At 47.0% G+C, this 21,062-nt stretch overlaps 1 protein-coding gene across 1 annotated transcript in view; it reads left to right on the top strand.

The window, feature by feature from the left end:
- The window catches only part of CACNA1I (calcium voltage-gated channel subunit alpha1 I), a 159,278-nt gene that overhangs the window by 81,831 nt on the left and 56,385 nt on the right, over positions 1 to 21,062 (top strand). The window contains exon 4 of the mRNA XM_065626922.1: positions 4,804 to 4,901. Coding sequence (XP_065482994.1) covers positions 4,804 to 4,901 — 98 coding nt within the window. The remainder of the gene's footprint in view (positions 1 to 4,803; positions 4,902 to 21,062) is intronic.

Here is a 21,062-nt window from a genome sequence, read left to right on the forward strand (position 1 = left end):
ATTTTTGTCTGCTAATTTTCAGCAAATAGAAGTTCAAGAGCTAGGATTAGGAAAGTTAAGAGGTATTTAATAAAAGTCTAAGGACATGTAAATATGAAGAGGTAAATGGTAATGTTTGAACTGTTTTAATCATGGATTTTATCTAATCTAACTGGAAGGAAGCTGCTAGCCAGGCACTACACAAGTACATTATCTTGGGTTACAGGTACAGCAAGGTAAAGTCTGAATTTTCTGAACTTCTTAAAGGTTTTCATATTCTTGCTATGTCTATTTTAAATAGTTTTTATTCCTCCATCCTGCTGGTCAGTCTGCATCCCCCCTGCTTCTTCAGGATGAGCCCCATGGTGATGAACCCAAGTGCCCCTGTCCCATTTTCCACTATGTCAGCATTCTCACCATGCATCAGCCCTGAGCTGTATGGTGCAGGGACAGTGCATGTGTCAATCCCTTCTTTTTCCAGAAGAGTTTTATGTGGAAAGTTTTGAAGAAGAAAATCTCTAGCACAGGCAGAATAATTACTGTATAAATTCAATTATCTTGACAGCTCAGTGCTCAAATTCCATCACAGATCAGGAGTTTCTCTCCGATTTAGCATAGTTCTAGCTTCCTCACCTGCCCCTGCACTCATCTGCCCACGCCAGAGGCCGCAAAATACTTTAGTGGTGCCAGAAATGAGGTGACATTTCTCTCAGGAGAGATGTGTTCCCCCACGTCCCATCACGATAAGGGGAAAGGACAGCACACAACCAGCAGAGGCTTTTTTTTCCCCGCATTCTGAGCTTTGTCTGACTGTCCCTGAACCTCAAAGAAACTAAGGCTTTTACAAACAAAACCTGCTTCAAGCTACCAAGAATGAGGGGAGAACTAAATGAAGGGTGATCAGGTGATGGGAGCTACCTTTGCCCATGGCACTGAGCTGCCACAAAGCAAGGACAAGGAGCCTGGAAAGCTCCTGGAGTTTAATAAGGAGGCAACTGTTTTGTACGAGCTTTAACATTGCCGTGCTCTTGGTTTATGAGCACTGAGCAAACACCTAGTTCCTCAGGTTGCTGGTGCAATAAGGATCCGAGCACTGAAGATCAGGTGCCTGCCCGAGTGTCCAAATAAGCACCGTGCGCCTAATCCACCATCACAAGATCTTGAGGTGAGGATGGGGGAAATGTGAACCTCCTGACGTTAATCTGCTGCCAGTTTCAGTCTGGTTGCTTTTTGTGACATGCCCTTTTGACTCTGTCAACCTGTCACCAGCTCCACGTGTGGCAGTAGGAGATCAGATACAGCCCAAACTTAGAGGATTATGTGTGTAGGGTTTCCAGGCAGTGGGGAGCAGGGCTGGCTGGAGAAAGATAAGAGCAAAACCAGCTGGGCTGGCAATCCCTGAAATGCTGCAGATGTCCAGAGACTTCAGCCGAGTTGCTTAGAGAACTCATTTCTTTAGGGAAAGGAGGCAACTTTTGGATTCATTGGTTTTACCTACAAAGAAAATGGTTTTTTCTGTTAATCAATGGAGTTTTGTTTCACCCTAGTCACCTGCTGTCCGTGACTGTATGGGCACGCTACCTTTGTGCAAAGAGAAATGCGAACATAAGCCAATGCTGAAGTCATCACTAGGAATGAAAAAGAGAGAACGAGCATCTCTAATGCAAAATTGCACTGGAATTGTGTTGAAGTTGTTTTGGGTATGATTTATGCGACTACAATAGGCATAACTCATCCACAGGGATTTAAGCATCCTGGATCTGTCTCTGTTATTACAGCCAAGACCAGGAGGCCTCAGAAGGAACCATCGGCAGAAGGGATCTGCTAAGCGAGCAGAAGCCCTGGGGCCTGCTAGGGCAGAGCTTGTTTTTGTTAGAAGTTGCTCCCTGAAAAATTTAACAGTTGTCCTTCTCTGACCCATCCTTGAGAACAGCCCGCTGTTTTCAGTGGCAGAGCGATTGACTGTTTGGCAGTTTTTTCCTAGCTAAACTGGAACGTAACCACAGCGAGTCTGCAGCACCTGAGCAGAAGGCTGGCTTGCCGGCTTTAGGAACCGCACAGTTCCAGCTAAGGTAACATTCATCTTGCTCCAAAATGACCCGTGCTCTCTACTTGATTGTTACTTTTCTAGTGACGTGTGGACTGTGCCATATAGGTGGAAAGCTCATTCCACCTAGGAGAGGGCAGCAAATGTGCACCTCGCTAAGGTGACTCCCACTGTAATACCAGCAATGTGCTTGTAGCTGCAAAAGGACAAAACCCAGATGATTTGTAAATGGAGGTTATGTTTTTAAATGAGTTCTGTGTGGCTAAATCTAAGAAAAGATGTCACCTCTTCCCACTGATTTCTTCTTGGCCCTAGCTCTGTGCTGTTCCCCTGTGTGCTTAGTTTCTGTGAGGGTCACAGTGTTCTTCAGGACTTCTCATTTGGCCACTTGCAGTTCAGAAAAGACCACGTTTTGAAATTAAACATACTTTTGGGTTATTTACTTGTATGGCATCTAACAGAGTGTGCTTCAGGTTGTAATACTTTTTTTGCCTTCAGAGGTCTGACCTCAACCTGGTGCTCAAGGGGTCATGTTTTTTTAGAAGAGGAAAGGGAGTTCAGTGAGACTTTACCAAGCTTGGAGACCTTTACATTTTTGTGCATCTCCCTACTCCCTATAGCAGGCTGCAGCACAGGGACGACTTTGGTTATGAAGCTGCCTCTACGTGTCAAGTCTTTAGGCTGTGAAGCGATGTTAGCCCACATCCTGGGAGCAATGCAGCCACGTCCATATGGTGCTTTACCCATAATCGTAGTTCCAAAGTTTCAGCAGGTCTGTCTAATTCTGGAGCAACAACACGCTGATGACACAATCTTACTTTATGCTTTTGGACTAAAGTTGATCAGTGCTTACTCAAAGTCCCTGGCACTGTATTCATTTGTGCCATGCAGGTCCTTCGTGAGATGCCCTGTAGTCATGTCTCTGTGTTTATATCCATGTGCATTCTTCCTCCTTTCATATCCACTTCCCAGTTTCATCTGACTGGATCCCAAGCCTCTGTCTGTCACTAATGCTTTCTGTATCTGTAGGCTATCTAAGTATTGCTGCTTGGTTTGGGGTTAGGGTTTTTGGGGTTGCCTTTTTTTTTTTTTTTTTTTTTTTGCGCGGGTGTGACTATTATGATTATCTGCATGAAATTCCTCTTCTCTCCTTCTGCACTCAGCGTATGTGGAACTGACAGCTCCAGGGAGGTAAATGAATGCTACTCCATTTCAGAGGAAGAATTATTTCATGCAATTACCCTAAAAGTACATGAGAGAACAGAGTGAAAGGAATGAGGGAGAGAAAGAGAGCATGAAAGAGAATAATCACAACACTTCGACAGGTTTACCCCATTGTGTTTGAAAATCTATCACTCTGACAAGTCTCCTTCGTGAAAGGCATAGACAGATAACTAGACATTTGCTCTTCAAGGTCCTTTTGAGTGAAGAGGGTGATCGATAGAAGGATCAGTCTGTTTCATTCAAGTTTTACTGAAGTCTTCTCCCTGATACTTCTTACAGACTGGTTGTACCCCATTTCCCTCGCAGTGTCTCGCTTATGCTCTCTGATTCCCTCCTCGGTGGTTTCTGGGCAGAGGGATTTGGGTGGACTTTAGGTTACTGGACTATTGGTTTATGGGTCTTTCTATATAAATTATAATGTTTTGGGTTTGAGAAAGAGTGCAGTAACAAAAAGCTGTGTCCCCTGATCCCTCCCCCGACTCTGTTAGTGTTTTACCTGCCAACTTTGTCACCCTCTTGATCTCCTCTGCACATCAGGGTCACACCAGGGAAGCTGGTGACAACAGCCCGTGTCTTCCTGGAGGCCTTATGCACCTGTGTTCACTAAAACATGCAGAATACTTTGAGATCCTCAGGTAGAAATTGCTGGCTGGGGTAAATGGTTAGTATAATCTATTAATAGTTTCTTGTTGTGCTTTCCAAGAGGCAGGCAGGTTACTGGACATTTTGCCATACTGGGAGAAGAGCAGAGCACTGGGCTAACGAATGCGGAGCCAGGTCACTTTTTTTCACCTACACCTGCTGCTCTTGTAGCAAAGCCAATGTGTTAGTCGTAGTGATTTGCACTTTGAGGTTATTTAGGGAGCGTGCTGTTGGGTTAGGAAAGCTAAGGTCTAGCATATATCCTAAAATTAGGCTTTTCCCCTTTTGGTTGTTGTCAGAAAGGAGTGATTCACAGCTATGGGAGCAGCCTTCCCACCTAGCTGAAGCAGTTACCACTTGAAGTAGAGAGTTTGCTTCGACGTGAGGTAAAACAAGTTAGCTGAAGCTGCCTCCAGGGACCTCATTCTGCACTGGGAGATGAGGGGAGCACGGGGAGCACCCCGCTGCACTGCAGGTAACGCTCAGCAAAACCAGCTACGCAGCACCCCTCCTCCTGGCCTCGTGGGAAATGTCCACCCTGCGCGTGTGCCCTCAGCCAGGAGAACATACTCCTTGTTGGGGCATCTTCTTGCAGCCCCTTCCCGTCCTGATGGTCACAGCAGGTGTTATCGCAGCTCCTGGCCTGCATCCTCATGGCACATGCTCTCACCGCTCGCTACCTTGCTGCTGTCCCATGAACAGGCTACATTTTCAACATGAGAAGCTGTGGGCTCTGATCCTGCCGGGCTCAGGAGGCTTCAGCTTTGCTCTGAGGGCTCCCAAAGACTCAGTCCTCATGTGTTCCAGAAATACTTCAATGGAGAAACAACAGCTCTGTGACTCAAGCCAAAATTTTGCATTGTTTTAACCCCCCCCCTTTTTTTTTTTCTCTTTCCCCTCCCTTTCTGCAGGATGGTGGAATACTCCCTGGATCTTCAAAACATTAACTTGTCTGCAATCCGTACTGTCCGTGTCCTGAGACCCCTGAAAGCTATCAACCGTGTGCCTAGTAAGTCATGATTCCCTCTCACACCCACTCTATTTGGGTCATGGGGAGTACGTGGTCAGTAATGTTGTTTGTGGTGGGTTTTTCCAGGCTGGGTTCAGGTGCAAACTGAGTGCAAGTTACTGCATGGTGTGTGCAGGCTTTTCCTCATCATGGGCCCAAAAGGTATTGTTGGATGGGCAGGAAAACTACAGCCTCCCAGCATATCTGCCCTGGTCATCCTTCATGTAGGGCCATGCTGATGGCTCTGAAGCTGAACAATGTGCAGTAAATGTTTTTTTCTTGCTCTTACCGAAGGACATCACAGGTTTGATAACATCTGCAACCTCAAAAAGGGATGTCTGTGTGGTCTGGAGAGAGGCAAGCTGGAGGAAGCGGGGAGAATATGTTTGCTTAGGCTTTCACATACACTTCCAGAACCTCTCATCTTAATATTTTTCAGCCCATAACTGCTCAGGGGCGTGTGGCACCAGCTAGTTTTTTCTCTCCTTCTCACCCTGTGCTTTGTACTCCCTCTTTTGTGCTGACTATCCCCGCTGCGAGCTGGCGTGTCTGTATGAGCGGGGCTGCACGCCGCTGGGCACAGGGCTGCTGGGGCTGCGCACAAGCCTGGAGGTGTCAGCAGCCCAACTGCTGCTCGCAAGCACCGTTCATGTCTGAGACACCGTCCCCAGCTCAGATCTGCGTGCAAACCAGAGGAGGGCTGCAGCCCTGGGACATGTGCCATGCACACACGCTGCCGCCACATGCTCTGTTCTGGTGGCTCTTCCACAGCCCTCATTTCCTTCCTTCCCAAAGGATGGGGACAAGACCAGCCTCTTTGCCGTGCTTTGCAGCTCTTATTGGTGCTGAGCTGTTTCTTCCCTCTTCCTCTCTTCCTCTGTGTCTTTTTAAAAAACTGTTTTTTTCAAGTCAGTGTTGTTCCCGCTGCAGCCTTGGAGTGTGTAAGCAGGTGTTGCCATCATTTAACTGCAGGAAACATTGATGGAGGTGGCTCAGGATTCCTGGTGGTTTTATCTGGGTGCATGGAAGAAAACTGTCAGGCTGGTTGGATGCTGTTGGGGTCAGGGGGTTGCAAAAGCATTTAACTCGGTCTGCTCTGTCACTCTGATATTTCTGGCTCCCCCGTGTGCAAAGGCAGCAGCTGCCACGTGCAGCCCTGCGAGACTTCAGGCGTTTCTTCTGCAAGTTTTTCTGTCTTGCAGACTGGCAGGAAGTCTCTTTGTTCTTCCCCGTAATCTCCCTAATCAGGCTGTCTGCAGTGGCTAAGACCTTGCCAGAGCTCTCCTAATCCTTCTCTTGAGCTCAGATGCTCCTTTTTATTTTCCAGATCTGAGGAAGTTTGCACAGTTGACCTCCCAGTCTGCATCACATGTTTTGCCTTGTGCCAAAGTCACTTTTTTGAAGCTGCCTGTTTATTGAACATGCTGTGGAGGTGGATTTCAGGGTCTCTGGCTCCATGCAAAGCCCTTCTAGAAAGGGCTCTTGTCCCTCCCTCTTCCTGGGTCCATTTTTGTATCTGGGCAATAGCCATGAGCAGAGGGTGCTGAAAGGTGCGATGGAGGAGCTAAGGCACAGTTCTGTGTGCTCAACATGGCAGGAGGGCACCAAGGGGAGGAGCAGCTGGTTTGGGCACTGAGCACACACCCAGGCGTATAACAGGTTCACCATGGGGTGATAAAGATAGGAGCTGAGCACAACCTTTTGGCTATCAACTATCAGCAGAACAACTCCCCCAGCCTCCCTCCTTCTCTCTGCTCCTTTTCTGGGTGGGGGGGAGGGCTGGGAGCCACCCACAGTCCTGTCTGTGGGCACACACAGCAGCGAGGGGGGCACCTCTTCTGCGAGGGGGTGGTCTGGAGGTCGTGCATGGCAGGCTCACCTTTTCTGGGCGGTGAATAACCAGCTGTGTGAGGGCAGCACCATCCTCTTGTGATGCAGCCCCCTTTCCTCCCTGCTTCATTAGGAGTCCCAGGAGTCTGTACTTGAAGACCCTTTTGGGGCTGATCCCTGTCGTCAGGATAGACTTAACCTTGGTGGCAGGTGGGAACATCTTGAACAACATCCAGTTGCCCCCTGCAGACGTCTGCCATGGTAATTGCTGTACACTGGCAGTCAAGAGCAAAGCCTGACTGTCAGAAGGTCAAAACCTTGTTTTATTCCTATTTATCGGCTGGAGTAGCTGGAGTTCCCCCCCCGCCTCAGTAGAAGCTGTCCTGGGAAGAGCGGTGTGAGTGGCATCAGAACTGGCCCACCAGGCACCTGCTCCGTCCATGCAGAGGCACCGGGGACACTTCTGATCATCTCACCTGAGCTTTGCAGAGCACAGGCCCTTGAATTTCCCCTGACTGTCCCAGCTGTGATGCTGTCTGTCTGCTCCTTTTATCAGTATAAAACTCTACCTGTGTGAAATTGATGCTGTTTTAATTTCCACTCCGTGGTTAAACCTTTATGTATCTTTATCACATAAATCTGTGGTTATATGCAGAGAACGCTTTGGAAGAAAGACATCCTGCCATTAATCAAAAAAAATAATAAAAAGAAAGCAGATTCCACGGGAGAGGAAGCACTGACTTGAGAGTTGAAAACTGGCAAAGAGGCTGTAAACAAAGGATTGTGATAAATGGGAATGAGCTGCGTTGGAAGAAGGTGCTTAGTGGGGCACAGCAAACATAATTAATGGGACCTTTGGCCACAAATCTTTTTTTAATGTCTTTTTAAAGTTCTTCATTACTGAGCTGAAGCAAGAGGAAAGTCTATTAGTGACATGTACTGACGATACAAAACTGGAGGTGTTGCAGCTGCTACCAAAGAAAGGGGAAATAAGACGGTAGAGGAAGACTGAGGTCTTGGTGGGATTGTGAGATATTTGGGAAGGAGCAGGGGGGTTAATCCCAAAGGCAGATATTTGATGATGTTCAAAAGGCTGCAATGGGACAATGTGGCCCAGCATTCACTGGTGGCCATTTCAAAGGCTTCCACGTGGGCACCCAGGTAGGGACTGATTTTCACAGAGGAGTCTGGCCTTGGGGACTGAATAATGGCAGTTTATTATCAGGAGAATGGACAAAGTGATTAGGAACCTGAGTGATTACCACATGAGGAGAAGAGTGCTGAAGTGGTCTGTCTGGTTAGATTATTTAATGGCCAAAGAACAGTAACTCTCCAACAATCAGCCACTGCTTGAAAAGTCTACATACTAAAGTGAGAAATTTCATAGTACATGAAGCAAAAAAAAAGGAAGCGATGCCAGAAGATTAGGAGGGGGGAAATTCAGAATGACTCTAAGGAAACAGTAGCAACATGGTAGAGGGAAAAAGTATCAGCTGTTAAATAAGTTAAATAAAATTATTTCTTATTCTTGGCAGGTGGACAGGGCTGAAGTTTAAATACCCAAATTGGATATGTCTAAATTCTGCTTGCTTGTGTTCATTCTTAACATGTTACTGAAAGCCCTTCCTTAGAGTGAGACTTGTGAGGCTTTGAAACACTATTCTGCAAGGAGCTCAGAAATGCTACTTGTGTGTGCCGTGCTCATTACGTATAGTGCAAAGGATGCATAGATTCTTCGACCTGAATTGTGACAGAAGAAGAAAAGGATATCCATTGTAACCAAAAGGTGGTAAATGTCCATTAAGGTAGAAGTTCTTCACCTAGCTGGTAATTAGGCTGTAAAACTCACTGCTATGGGAGGTCCTTAGAGCCCCAAATCAAGTATGAGGCACTGTGTAAGTAGAGTAAATAAAATGGGATTGCCCAAGGGATGAGAGCTCACATGGAGGCACTTCTGGATTTCAAACCTCCTTGCTTCAGGGTTAGAGCTGATCTTTAGCCACTTGTTATCTACAATTGATTGCATTTCTTGCAATTCTCAGCAGTATGTGCTACTGACCAGTTTTGGGTTTCACTTCTGGATGAAGAAGTCTGTGGTTGTGCCCTGTCTGATCATTCCTCTATTCACGTGTCATCTTTGAAGTGTACTAGAGACAACATGAGGCACCTTAGTTTTGTGGTAAATACCACACCTTCATAGTATTCCTGCTTATCTCTTGCATTCCTGACAACAGCCCCAGGAACACTGCCTTTTAGGGGTTTTTTTTTAAAATGCATGAAACAAAAAAATTAGAGATTCTTCTGGTCCTGTTACTGCGCGATTCAATTCTGTGGTGGTGAGCTGATGTGATAAGCCCCAAACAAGTGTAAAGAGGAAAAAAAATACCCTCCAGGTCTCTGTCAGAGGTAGCTGCTTTCTGCTCTGGGCATGTCTCTGTCCTGAGCCTGGGGTGAAATTCCACATCCATTTGTTGTTAATATCCTTTCGTGATTGTGTGGCAGGTTGCTAGGTGAAACGTTGCTGTTTCTGCTTGCTCTTTCATCCCTTCTTCTTACAGCAAGGCACAAGGTTTGGGAGGGGAGGCTGGTTTTGTTTTATTTCCGCCTGATTTTGAGCAGAGAGGCTGTAGTAATTTCTGATAATTTGAATTTCTTTCGCTTCTGTTATTATGGGGTTTTCTGACATTGCAGAAAAAAGTGTTTCTTCGGTTTACTCTTTCTTGTTGCATTGGTCTTATGCAAAGTAGAGTCCTTGCATTGTGTTTGATGTCTTCCAGTTTCCACTTAGAATTTAGTAACTGATTAATCATTTGGAAACAGATTACTTCAGCTGAGCACACTGTACGGAAGTGAAGGACTCTGTTGCAGAGGGTTGCATAGCAACTTTATTGAATAGAAAGTGTATACATGTGCTAATACTTGGTGTGTAAATGCAGTAATACTTGTGTGGAGGTATAGGCACTGGAAACATAATGTTATATTCTTATTACTAGCTGTGCAGGATATACAATTTCAGATTTGTGGGAAGTTCTGCTCTTTCTAAATGTGTTTTTTTCTCAGTCAGAACAAGAATAAATATTTCCCATGCATTTTAATATGGTTTTATTCTGCCTAATTTTGGGTGGGTTTTTTGGCTTTTTCTTTTTTTTTTTTTCCTATACTTTGTCATGACAAAGAAGTTTAAAAAGAAAAAAACCTCAACCTTGCCATTCTAATATAACAAAGCTTTCCTCTCTTCTTGTACTCCTTTTCTTTTTACTAAATGGTGTAACTATCACAACACCCATGTTTCAAACCAGGTGAGTGAGACCCAATGAGTGTCACCAGCAGACCTGGGGATACAACTGATATCTCCTAACTCTTAGCCCTGCATTCAGCTCACTGGACACAACCGTCAGTAATAAAACAGTCTGAACCTGGAATGGGAAAAGCAGATATTTTGTATTTATTTGTCTGCCTTAAACCTGTATTCCACACCCGGCTACCTGTGTTTGGTGCTGTAACAGTGCCCAAGACAGAGAGGTCTGGCTATGAACACTACACTTGGCACCGGGGAAAAGTGATGGACATTTACTTCTCTAAATGTGTTTTTGAAGAACTAATTTCACTGATGAGCGTGTGTGAAATTAGCTTCTGACTGAGATATATTAGGCTGTAAAACAGTCTCATTTACAGCTAGATCAGACAAAAAGCAAGTGCATTTGACAGACACAGTCCTGCCCTAGCAGTTGGAAATGCAAAGGGATTATGAGATTCCTCCTCTAAGACCCCCCGACAGGGTCTTTGCTTTTAATGCTTCAGTCTTTCTGAAACAGGACTGTCACTGGCTTGTTCTCTTCCAGCATTGATTCCCTTTCAAAAATGTACTCTTCTCTTGGACTCTTTTGGAAGTACATTTTTTTCCTCTCGTGGCTTTATTTGTGAAGCAATAACTGAAACGCAGATATGGTTGTATTTTCCAAATATTTAAACTTGCCCCATCTGCAGTTCTTTTTATAAGCTGCTCTGTAAATGTTTATTATCACACCTCAGTGGCACACAAACCATACTTACAACCACGTGCAAATGTGTACACACACACAGGTTTATCCACACACAGCCACAGCCCTGGGCAGGTTAGTAGAGGAACAAGAGTGATGTTCCATACACAAAATTTAAGAGGTTTAAAAAGGCATTTTCATTCCCTGGTCAGGCTATGTGTGACCCAAACGCATTCAAAGATGAAGCTGCCAGCTTTCTGTGGGCTCTGCTCGCAGGCAGGTGGGCAGTGAAAGGATGGAGAAAAGCTGACAGGGGACGGACTTGACTGAAGGGGTCAAGTTCAGTCTGTGCCCTCCCTTCCCAGCCCGATCTCCTACCCAAGCGGAGCAAAGCCCTGAAGAGAGCAGTGTACTTCATGCCTGAGCAGGCCATTAAAGGATTCTTTTCCTTGCAGAGAGGAGCAGATCAGAGATGGAAATGTAGCTTGGAGCTGCACTTTCCTATATGTGCAGCTCTTTATTAAGGGAGTCGAGCCCTAAATCAGACAGGTGTGTTCAGGATACAGCGAAATGATAGCATGAGAGAGGATGAGAGGAAATGGCCTCAAGTTGCACCAGGGAAGGTTTAGATTGGATATTAGGAAAAATTTCTTCACAGAAGGGTCGTCAGGCATTGGAACAGGCTGCCCAGGGAAGTGGTGGAGTCACCATCCTCGGAGGGGTTTAAAAGACGTGTAGGTGAGGTTCTTAGGGACGTGGCTTAGTGCCAGAGTTAGGTTAATGGTTAGACCTTGAGGGTCTCTTCCAACCAAAATCTATGATTCTATGAAACAGGGTGAGGGGGAGCAGAGCAGCGTGAGGATCAATAGACATGAGGGCAGAGAAGGAGCAGAGTTTGCTGCTTGCCTGACGTGCTTTTCTCCTTCAGGGTTTGCAGGGTATGGCATGCGAAGGCGTGATGCACCTCTGTGTGTAGGGTAATGCGGAGAAAGCGGAGGTGGAGGGCAGGGAGGGATGGGGAGGAAAACCAAACTGAAACAAGAGCAAAGACTGGTACAAAGCAAGTCTACTGACTCTCAAATACACTGAATGGGTTTGCAAATTAATGCTTCTCTGGGGCTTTTTAACAAACTGAGCGGGCTGTAACAGACCCACATCTTGTAGTACTGGAGGAAGTCGTCGGTCCCTGAAGACAGGCTCCAATTTTATTTGCTTGTCGGCTGATCTCCGTGCTGTTTTTTCATGTGTGTTCCACAGTGTGCAATACGTTGCCACATATTTAAATGGGTAATTAAAGTGAATTTGGGAGGAAAAAAGTCAAAGCAAAACCAAACTAAAATTATATCCCTGTGTTAGTGTAGCGTCGTGGCAGGGACCTGGGGAACACTGAAGTGCGGGAAATGTAGACCTGGTAGTGTTTGTTTTTTACCATACATCGTTTAGTCTTTCTTTTTTTTTCTGTCACGCATCATGAGAAAAAGTAATCCTTCCCTCTCTGAACCAGTCTGCTTGACTTCACTGTTATTATAGACAAGTATTCGAAAGTCACAAATTGTGTGCATGTAGGTTGTCAGATGGGTTTAAAACCATGAGATTTGGAAAAGGGAAAAGAACACACGAATTATTTTTATTTTTCCTGTGGCTTTCAGACCTTTAGACCTGTGACTCAGACCTTGTAGTCCTCATTTTTTGCCTGTAGTAGTGAGGAATAGAAACAACTTTTTTTTTTTTTTTTCCTGTCATCTGAGATTGTCAATTCATAGCAAGATTCGACGCCTGAAGGTTTATGCCATGTATCCCAAGACTCCCGATAAAAATCACAAGAGTTAGCAACAGCACTGCGGAGTTTGTGTTATCGGAAGTAAAGCAAGTCTGGAAAAAAATACCCAAAAAACCAAACAAACCCCCCCCCTCCCCCCAAACAGCAACAACACAAACAGCAAACAAACACCCCAAACCAATAAACAGTCATAAAGAGACCTTTCTCCCTTCTCCTCTAGGGGAACCTGCACAGCCAGAATTTAAAAAATGCTCAGTGCCACACAGCTCCCATTGTGACAATTCTGCTGCCTGTTCAAACAAGCTCAGCCTCCAGTGTACACAGCGCTCTCGAAATCTCAGCCATGTATTTTGCAGCCTAAATGGGAGCTGAGCTGTTTTGCAAAATCTGTCCCATGGGACCTATCAAGCAATGGATACCATGGAAATGTGAGCAATAATGACAGTGTATTATGGAGTGAAAGATAATGTCATATTACACTAATGCAAATTATACTTCGTGTGTGTGGGCAGGGCAATTTACAACCATAACCTTAAATTTCTTGATCGTGTATTTTGGGCCTGATTCTCCTATTCACATACATTTCACCTAATGTCGTGTCAGTGCCTGCACTAGAAAGAAACATGATTCATACTAGTGACAGCAAGAGGAAATTAGCTCCCTTAAATCCGAAGCAGAAGTTGCATTACTGTTTTACATAATATTTTGCATTATTCTGTCCTACTTACACAGCACTAGAGATGTGTAAAGAACTTAAGGGTATTTATAGAACGGAGGCAAGTGGCTTGCAGCCGTGGCACTGGAGTTACCTTTTGTCCTTGATGTTGGGTGACCCCTGCAATTCTGAAAGAAAAGCAGGCACTGTGTGTTTTTAATAGAGTTTTCACTGCAAGTGAGTGCAGTCATCATTACAGTGATAAATGGGGAAAAAATGAGGTGATCAGTGAATGAGCAACAGTAGCAGGTGGTAGTAGGTGTTGCTTATTAGATGTTCAGTATTAGAAAAAAGAACAGAACAACAGCAATCTCCCAGAGAGATGCCTCTCTAAGAAATAATCAGACACCTGCCATCGCTGTCCAAGACAAGGTTACTTCAGAGCCCAAAGCTCGCAAGGGGTTAATGTGGTGAGAGAGTGAAGAAGGGGCTCCCGTCTGAGACCTTTGCATGTGTCTGTTTCTGCGCATGTCACAGATTAGGTGGCTGCCAGCTGTGCTACGGTGGCACACGCTGAATGTGAGCGCCTGTGGAAGATGGGCTTTCTGTTGGTATCATCTATGGGCCTTAGGTGGGCTCACAGCCTCCCCATAGGGTGCAGCCCGCTGCAGAGCTGAGGTGGCTCCTTCTATTTGGACCACAGCAAAGCTTGGCCTGAGGCCTCTCTTATTCCAGAGGGGTCAGCATTTAGGTGTCAAGAGAAATGCTTAGGATTTTGCCCTTCTTGTTGAGGCCACTGTAGCTCTGGGGTCAGGTCTACAACTAGGAGTCTGCACCTCTGGGCTTGCTTCTTCAAAGCACCTGGCAGCTCCACCTGGCATGGCTCTGGTTTCTCTGGAGGGCTGGTGGGGCTCCAGCTCAGCAAGGAGGAACTATTTTGTGCACTGGTTCTTGTGCATCTTGGATAAAGTTGTGAAATACGAGAACAGAGCTTGGAACTGCTGTTCAGACGACCTGTCTTCTGTAAAAGACTTGGAAGGTGCAACTATAGTCTGACCCTTCAAGCCACAGTACGTTTTTCCTTTTTTGGCATTACGATCTGGTGAGAACACAATTTTCCATGACCTTGGTGTATATTTGCCACGGCATTCTCCAAAGTTGTGGGGTTTTTAAAAATTTTGTTTTGTTTGTTTGGTTTTTGTAATTTTTTGTTTGTGTGTGTGTGTGGTTTTGTTTGTTTAGTTTTGTTTTGACATCTGTTTAAAAATTATTTTATGAAGAGATCTTTAATACCTTGTGCTGGAAGCTGGGCCTGTTTCTCCATAGGATTTACTGCAGGTCTTCGGCAAAGAAATGTGACAATAACTATTGTGGTGTGAGCCAGGCCAGGGCTCCATGGGACTTGTTGCTATATTATGATTTTCAAGGCTGCTAACACTTCTGTTTGCTAAGTCTCACTAGGTGGGGCCTATTTCCTTGATGTGCATGTGATATTTGTTGGGCAGGTAGGAAGAAAAAGCTCTGAGGGATTCAGAATATGAAGAACCAGCCCTGGCCCTGCCACCTGAGTGCGCTTGGCGTGCTGAGCATCGTGGCTGTGCAATGCCCATGTGTTTATTTTCTCATCATCCCCTCCAAGGAAAACAGCATGTCTCAGGTTTCACTGGGGTTCTTTTTTTGTTGGTTGTTTTCACTCAGTGTGTGTTGGGGGTGTTGTATGTGGTACATTTTTTTTCCTCTTCTTCTTTTTTAAGGCCCGTGTTGCTCTGACCTGATCCATCTAAGGTGAACGTCTTGCTCTCAAAGTGAAAAGCGGTGAGGTCTGTGCTAGTCCCTGGCTCCGGAATAAATTGTTCCTACAGCCTTGGAGCAAGCTTGAGAGAGCTTTTTCTCTTAAAAACTACTCTGGAGAGCTCTGTTGTCCCAGCAGGGTGAAGCTCTGACCAACAGGTTTTTTTCCGGGAGCTTTAGTCTCTCTTTTGGCTACTTTAGGTTTAAGCTGAAGAGTACTCTGAACTTACACTGGGGACACTTAATGATTGAACTTGATTCAGTATCCTAATGGGAGTCACTGCACCAAGGCAAGGCTTGATGTGCCTATGCTACTGAGAAAATGAACAACAGCTTTTTGTACTGGCTGAAGTTTTATGAGTGCTGGAAATGTCATGCTTTGATATTTTCTGTGGTCAAGCTGAGGAGTGACAAAGATTTGGATAATTGGAGATTAGGTCATCATCAGGCTGAGCGGGATGAGGTGTCTGAGCCAGTCAGAGACGCTTGAAAGCTTTGCTTGTCGGCAAGACAAGAGTGGGGTGTTGGTAAGGAACTTGATGGCACTCCTAAACTACGGATTATGCTGACAACCTGCGAGTGCAACACCCCCAGCCCTAAACATTTCCTACAAACACACTGTGAACCTGACAGAGAGATGAATGGGAAGACTTTGTCTGCTTCTGAATGAGCCCAGTGTTTCACATTTATGTCTAGGGCACCTTTTCCTTAGCAGCGGAGCTGGATTAAGATCTCTCACTGCCTCATGGTGTCAACTGGACCTGTTTTTCCATAGGGTTAGGTTTTTTTGTGGCTCAGGACAGCCATCTGGACATGCTCTCTCTTGCACTGGTGCAAAGCAGTGGGTGACAGTCTGCAATGTGAGGCTGGCTTTGCAGCTGTTCCGGCCGGGCTCCTCTCGCTTACATGTGTGTTTGCAGGAGCGGCCTCAGTTAGGAGGAATACAGCAAAGCAAAAACGATCAGGGTGGCGAGGGAAGCTGTAGGTTATAATAATGATGAACTTGGCAGTGGACTTACTGTTGCACACACAGCAGACTGGTTTATCTTTGCATTAGTTTGGCCCCACATTTTAGCTAATGCAAATGAATGCAATGTGTGAAATGACAGCTAAGCCTCGGATCAGCGAGAGATCAGCGAGGAGGGCCACAAGTTGGGGCACCAGCTTGCACTGCGCATGCAGACTGAGATTATTTTAACTACAGGGCTTGGCCTCCCCGCCCCCCCCCCAAAAAAAAAGGTGCAGCTCTCCCTATGTGCCTTCTGCACAAATACCATCTATCTGCTGGAATGGTTCCTCAGTTCTGAAAATTCCTGTGAAGAAACGTGCACAGGAAAATCCTGCCAACCCTGCGTTATCTGGGTGAACTGCCATGTGTCCTGGGGCAGGGGAGGAAGGAAAGAAGGCACGCTTGGACAAGCGGCCTGGCCGAGGGACAGAACGATGCTTGAGTCTCTGCACTCTGCAAAATGTCCTGCCAGCTACAGTCACTAATGCGGATGGGGAAGAGATTTGCTTTTGCTCCATTTAAAATGACAACTGGTGGCTTGGCCCATGATACAGATAAGATGGGTGCTGAGAATTGTGTTCTCTGTCATCTGGTTTACTCTAAGCAAGGGAAAAATTGTCTCAAACTGGTATCTCCTTGTGATTCTACACATATTAGCTTTGTCCCTCACTGTAGAGCTGGGGAGGATTTGAAAGCCCTAGAGGTGGGTGAGATAGAAGAAACCAGAAAGAACAGGGTTTCTCCCCCTCTCCTGAGCCAGTCCCCCATTCAAGTCACAGGGTGATTAGTGCTAGGGAGTGAATCAGCTCAGCTGTTGGTCCTCACTCTTGGAAAAAGGCAGGCGGAGAGAAGGCGAAGCGACAGAGTGATGCCGAGCAGGGGGAGGTGGTAGTAAGCTGCTGGGCACACCTGCACCACGGGATGGTTCTGGCTCCCTGGAGCTCACCTCCTCCCCAGCCCTGCCCCGGCTGCTCACCGCCGCCGCCACGCTTTCTCCGGCAAGTCTGCTTAGCTGTGATGGCCAGGCTAATCAGGGATGATGGCAAGTGTCTGGGAGGGAACCAAGGTCACTGTCGCATCTGCAGTTTGTCAGGAAGGGCCTCTGGATGCTGCCAGGGGAGGCAGAGGATTTGCTCTGCCTGAACCCAGGAGGGAGTTCAGTGACTCTGCTTCGTCTTTTGGCTTTGCTCAGCCCTGTGCTGCCCTGACAGCTCACTCTCCCACGCTCCTCTAACCCTCCCACCGCTTCTCATCCCTGTGACATACTATACCCCCGATGTCCACTGCTCTGTTGGAGGCGTGAAGGCATCTCTGTTGTGCACATGGCTTTGCTCCTGCAGGATATCTCACCAGGAGCAGCCCTGCCAGCAAGGTCTAATCGAGCACTCATCCCCACCCCTTGCCTAAAGGTGTGGGTGAGCAGCAGGGAAGCATTATCTGAACATCATTTTGTGAGGATCCTTCCTTGGATGCCCACAGTTGGTGCCATTTCATTTCCTCCTTTCTCCTGGTCTTGTGAGGGTGAGCAGGGAAGAGAAAAGGTGTCTCAGAGCCCGCACCTGGCGCTCATGAATATTTCATGTTTCTAGCTTTTCTTTCTCTTGAAGAGCGAAACCTTTTCATATCTGATGCCCTGGGAGCCTGTTTGTTTGCTGAATGTTGTTTCACCAATGCTCCCTCTCCCTGCTTTTCCTCCAGTCTGCCCGGCCCCTCTTCCTTTCTCTTCTCAGGAAATGTCTCCTTTTTTTTTTTTCAAAGGCTGCTTCAGAAAAGGTCATCGTCCTTTTCATATTCCCTCCTTGCTGTGAGCCAGCGTGGTTTCTGCTCTGCCAATGGTAAAGGACAAACAGGGATGTGGGGAAAGGCAGTGGTGGGGAGGGTGACCGGGAGACGTGTGCACGTATACTGTGGAGCAGTGGAGAGGCAGAGAGGAGATGTAGGCACAGCAAGAAAAGTAAAGGCGTAGAGGAGCAGAAAGAGGCAGTGGAAGGTAGGAAGGAGGCAGCAGCAGGATTTTTCCAGTGAACAGACTTTCCAGCACCTTCCAGAAGTTATAATGTAAGATGCATGAGTGTTGCTGTGGATGGGGGCTTGTCTGGTAAAAGCCCCTTGGAAAAGAGAGGCGTCCCAGTTCTCCAGGGCAGGATGCTCCCAAAGCCGCACTGACATATATGCCTTCTGCCCATTTCCGTTGCCCTGCAGCTGCTTTAGAGATGTTGTTATCTCAGACACCAAGGTCTGCAGTAAATCATCACCCTCCATCCTTAGGCTTTTCAGCCTTTCTCCCTCTTCCCCAAAACCTCGTGAGTGCTTGAGGACCAGGTACCATTTGCAACCTGGTCCCAGTGTGGACTCTGTAACGCACTGCTCTGTGAGTCCTGCCTGAACAGGGCCCATCCCCTCCTGCCCATGGAAATGTTCAGACACTTGGCAGTGATGGTCCTTCCTTGGAGACCTGCAACAGGTGCCCTAGTGTGGCTGCTGGACCAGCCTGTCCGTTCCTGGGTCACGAGCAGACCCACACAACTGCCAGCTCAGGAGGGGACGGGGAGGCTGCAGGGGCTTCCCCCGCAAAGTGCCCCTGGGGGCTGGCAGAGGTGCAGGATGGGCGCAGCCTAAATGCCATAGTGGAGGACGGGGCTCAGAACTCTGGCATGACTATTGCAGGCAGCACAGCACAGACAGCAGGGGAGGCTGATAATGGAGAGAACAAAAGTACTGAGCTTATATTTAACTATGCCTTTCACTCACGTGGAAGTAGTGGTTGAAGTATCTCCACGAACTGGGTGAACTCAGCAGAGGATGTCCATTTGGTGGAAAACTGGTGAGAAATGGGTTCCTAGAGCAATTGCTTTGCAGTTTAGGGCAGGAAGCAGAAGAGGCTTTGCACAAAGTGAAGTGATGGTTTTCTTTTAGAGATGGTTGGCCCGTAGGAGAATTGCAATTGATGTTTGGATGGGTATTGCTTCAGCGTTGTTGCTTTTGGAAGAGCCAGTCCCATATCCACAATCAGCATCAATGGGTAGAGAAAGATGACTGTTCAACTGAGAGGTTTTTAAAAAATAAAAATTGGGATTCATTCGGACTTAGAAATGGAACCCAGCAATGCTGAAATTCTTTGTGATGTGGAAAAGACACCAAGTGCTGTGGCTACCTGCCTGGCATGGGGCCACTTGATGGTTCTTGGGTTATGGGCCCTGATACCCCAGAGGGCCTAGCATGAGCGCAATTGCTGTGATCCTGAAGCTGTGGGTAGCACAGTCCTGTACCATTATAGCCCCTCTGAGAGCCAGGATGGAGAACGTATAGGCAGGCAGCATGTTTCCAAGGAAAAGGCAGGCAAGTTTTGCAAATCACTTGTCTTCTCTTGGAATCCGGACAAAATCAATTTTTGCAAATTCTGACCCAACAAGTGTGTTGTCTGTAACAATTCTGGTGGGAATGTCTGGCCTCTCTGTTCTGCATTTCAGTATAAGGGCAGTCTCATTCTTCCTGTTACCTCTGCTCTGAGATGGAGGTAATGTTTTGGCAGATCAATTGATCTGAAAAACATCACCCCCTCTCGCAGCACTGCTCGCACAGCTTTCCGTGTCCCTGAGTTCTCCCTGCTGTACTGACCAGGGCAGTTTATGGGAAGTGCCGAGCTGGTGCTGTGAAGCAGCATTAATGCCAGGAACACGCTGCCCTGCAGCGAGGCTGCGTGGCCTTAAAGCCGGAGTGTTGTGCAGAGCGTTGCTCTGGGACCTGGCAGGTCACAGCGACAGGAGCAGGGCACTGTGGCTGTGCTGTTGGGATTGATGCCGTGACAGATCAGGAAGCTATCGGTGACTCATGGCATGTCCGTGATCCCCAGTGAGTGGCTGGAACTGCGCCCCTGCACTGCTGAGTTACTGATGTTCTGTCTGAAAACTGGCAACTAGTGACACAGCTGGGGAGTCAGGCAAGCAGGGCGTAGCTGCTGCTCAACAGCCTGGCCTTAGAGCCAATGCCATCATTCTTTGTCCTTCATTATCCCATGTAGCCATCATGAAGCACCTTCTTCCTACACATCATCTACCTGCAAATACCAGTTCTCTCTCTCCCACTCCTATCTCTCCCCAAAACACTCCCTCCTGAGCTAAAGCAGTCCGATGTCCCACACCAGGCACCCTTCTCCCTCTCCCCACACCTGCATGCCCCCCAGACACCACTTCCCTCCCCTCTCCACAGTGTGAGCAGCTCGGGGAATAGAGATAGAGCGTAAAGCGCAGCATCGTGTGGCTAATTACTTGACGCTGGGCACACAAGGGGGATTAACTTGTGCCTCAAAGGGCTGTCAGAGAATCCTAATCTTATCTTCCCCTCCTCTTCCCCCTTCCACTGCCATCTGAAGTAATGAACTGGTTATAAATACCTAATTAGCTAATTATTTGCTGGCCTACATGGAACATCTTCAGTGAAGGAACTCCCTGGGCCCCCCAAGGAAGGACCTTTGTGGAGGCAAGGAGAGACAACTGCAAGAGGTGTGCAGAGGGGTAAAAGTGCTACAGTGATGCTCAGAAGGGTTTCTAGATTTTCACCATCCCTAGAGAGCACAGGAAATTCGTTATCCCCATAGAGAAACAAGCCTGTCTTTGCCCCTACTTGTGCCTGTGTGAGCTGAAGAGCTGGCAGAGAAATAAAACCACAGAAGTATTTCATTAGGTAATTAAAATTTTTTTAAAAGGAGTTTGAAAACATTTTTGCACTGTCCAGAGGTACTGTGCCAACAGCATTTTGGGCTGTGCCTGCTATTTGTGTGGTCCAGCCCTGTTGGGGAGGGAGGACTAGCCAAGAGTGGAGAGTGTCACTTCCATGATTGTCCCCTGATGATACTGATATTGAGAAAACTAATGTGTGCCAGTTTACGTGTGCTGGAGAGGTTCATCCCACTAGGCAGGCTGGCCTTGGTCTGTCAGTGCAATTCTTACAGGTTGCAGCATGCAGCTGTTGAACTGGGATGACCTTCAGTCTGAGCTGCCTGAGGATGGGGCTGTTGATCTGCTGTGCACCTTTGGGACAGAGTTGTCACTCCGTTGCCCTTCTGCGGGGAAGGAGGGTTGTCAGTCAGATAGCTGATGGTACCAAAAGTCTCGTT

This window comes from Caloenas nicobarica, chromosome 1 (genome assembly GCF_036013445.1).
Source record: "Caloenas nicobarica isolate bCalNic1 chromosome 1, bCalNic1.hap1, whole genome shotgun sequence".
In the NCBI taxonomy this organism is placed as follows: Eukaryota; Metazoa; Chordata; class Aves; order Columbiformes; family Columbidae; genus Caloenas; species Caloenas nicobarica.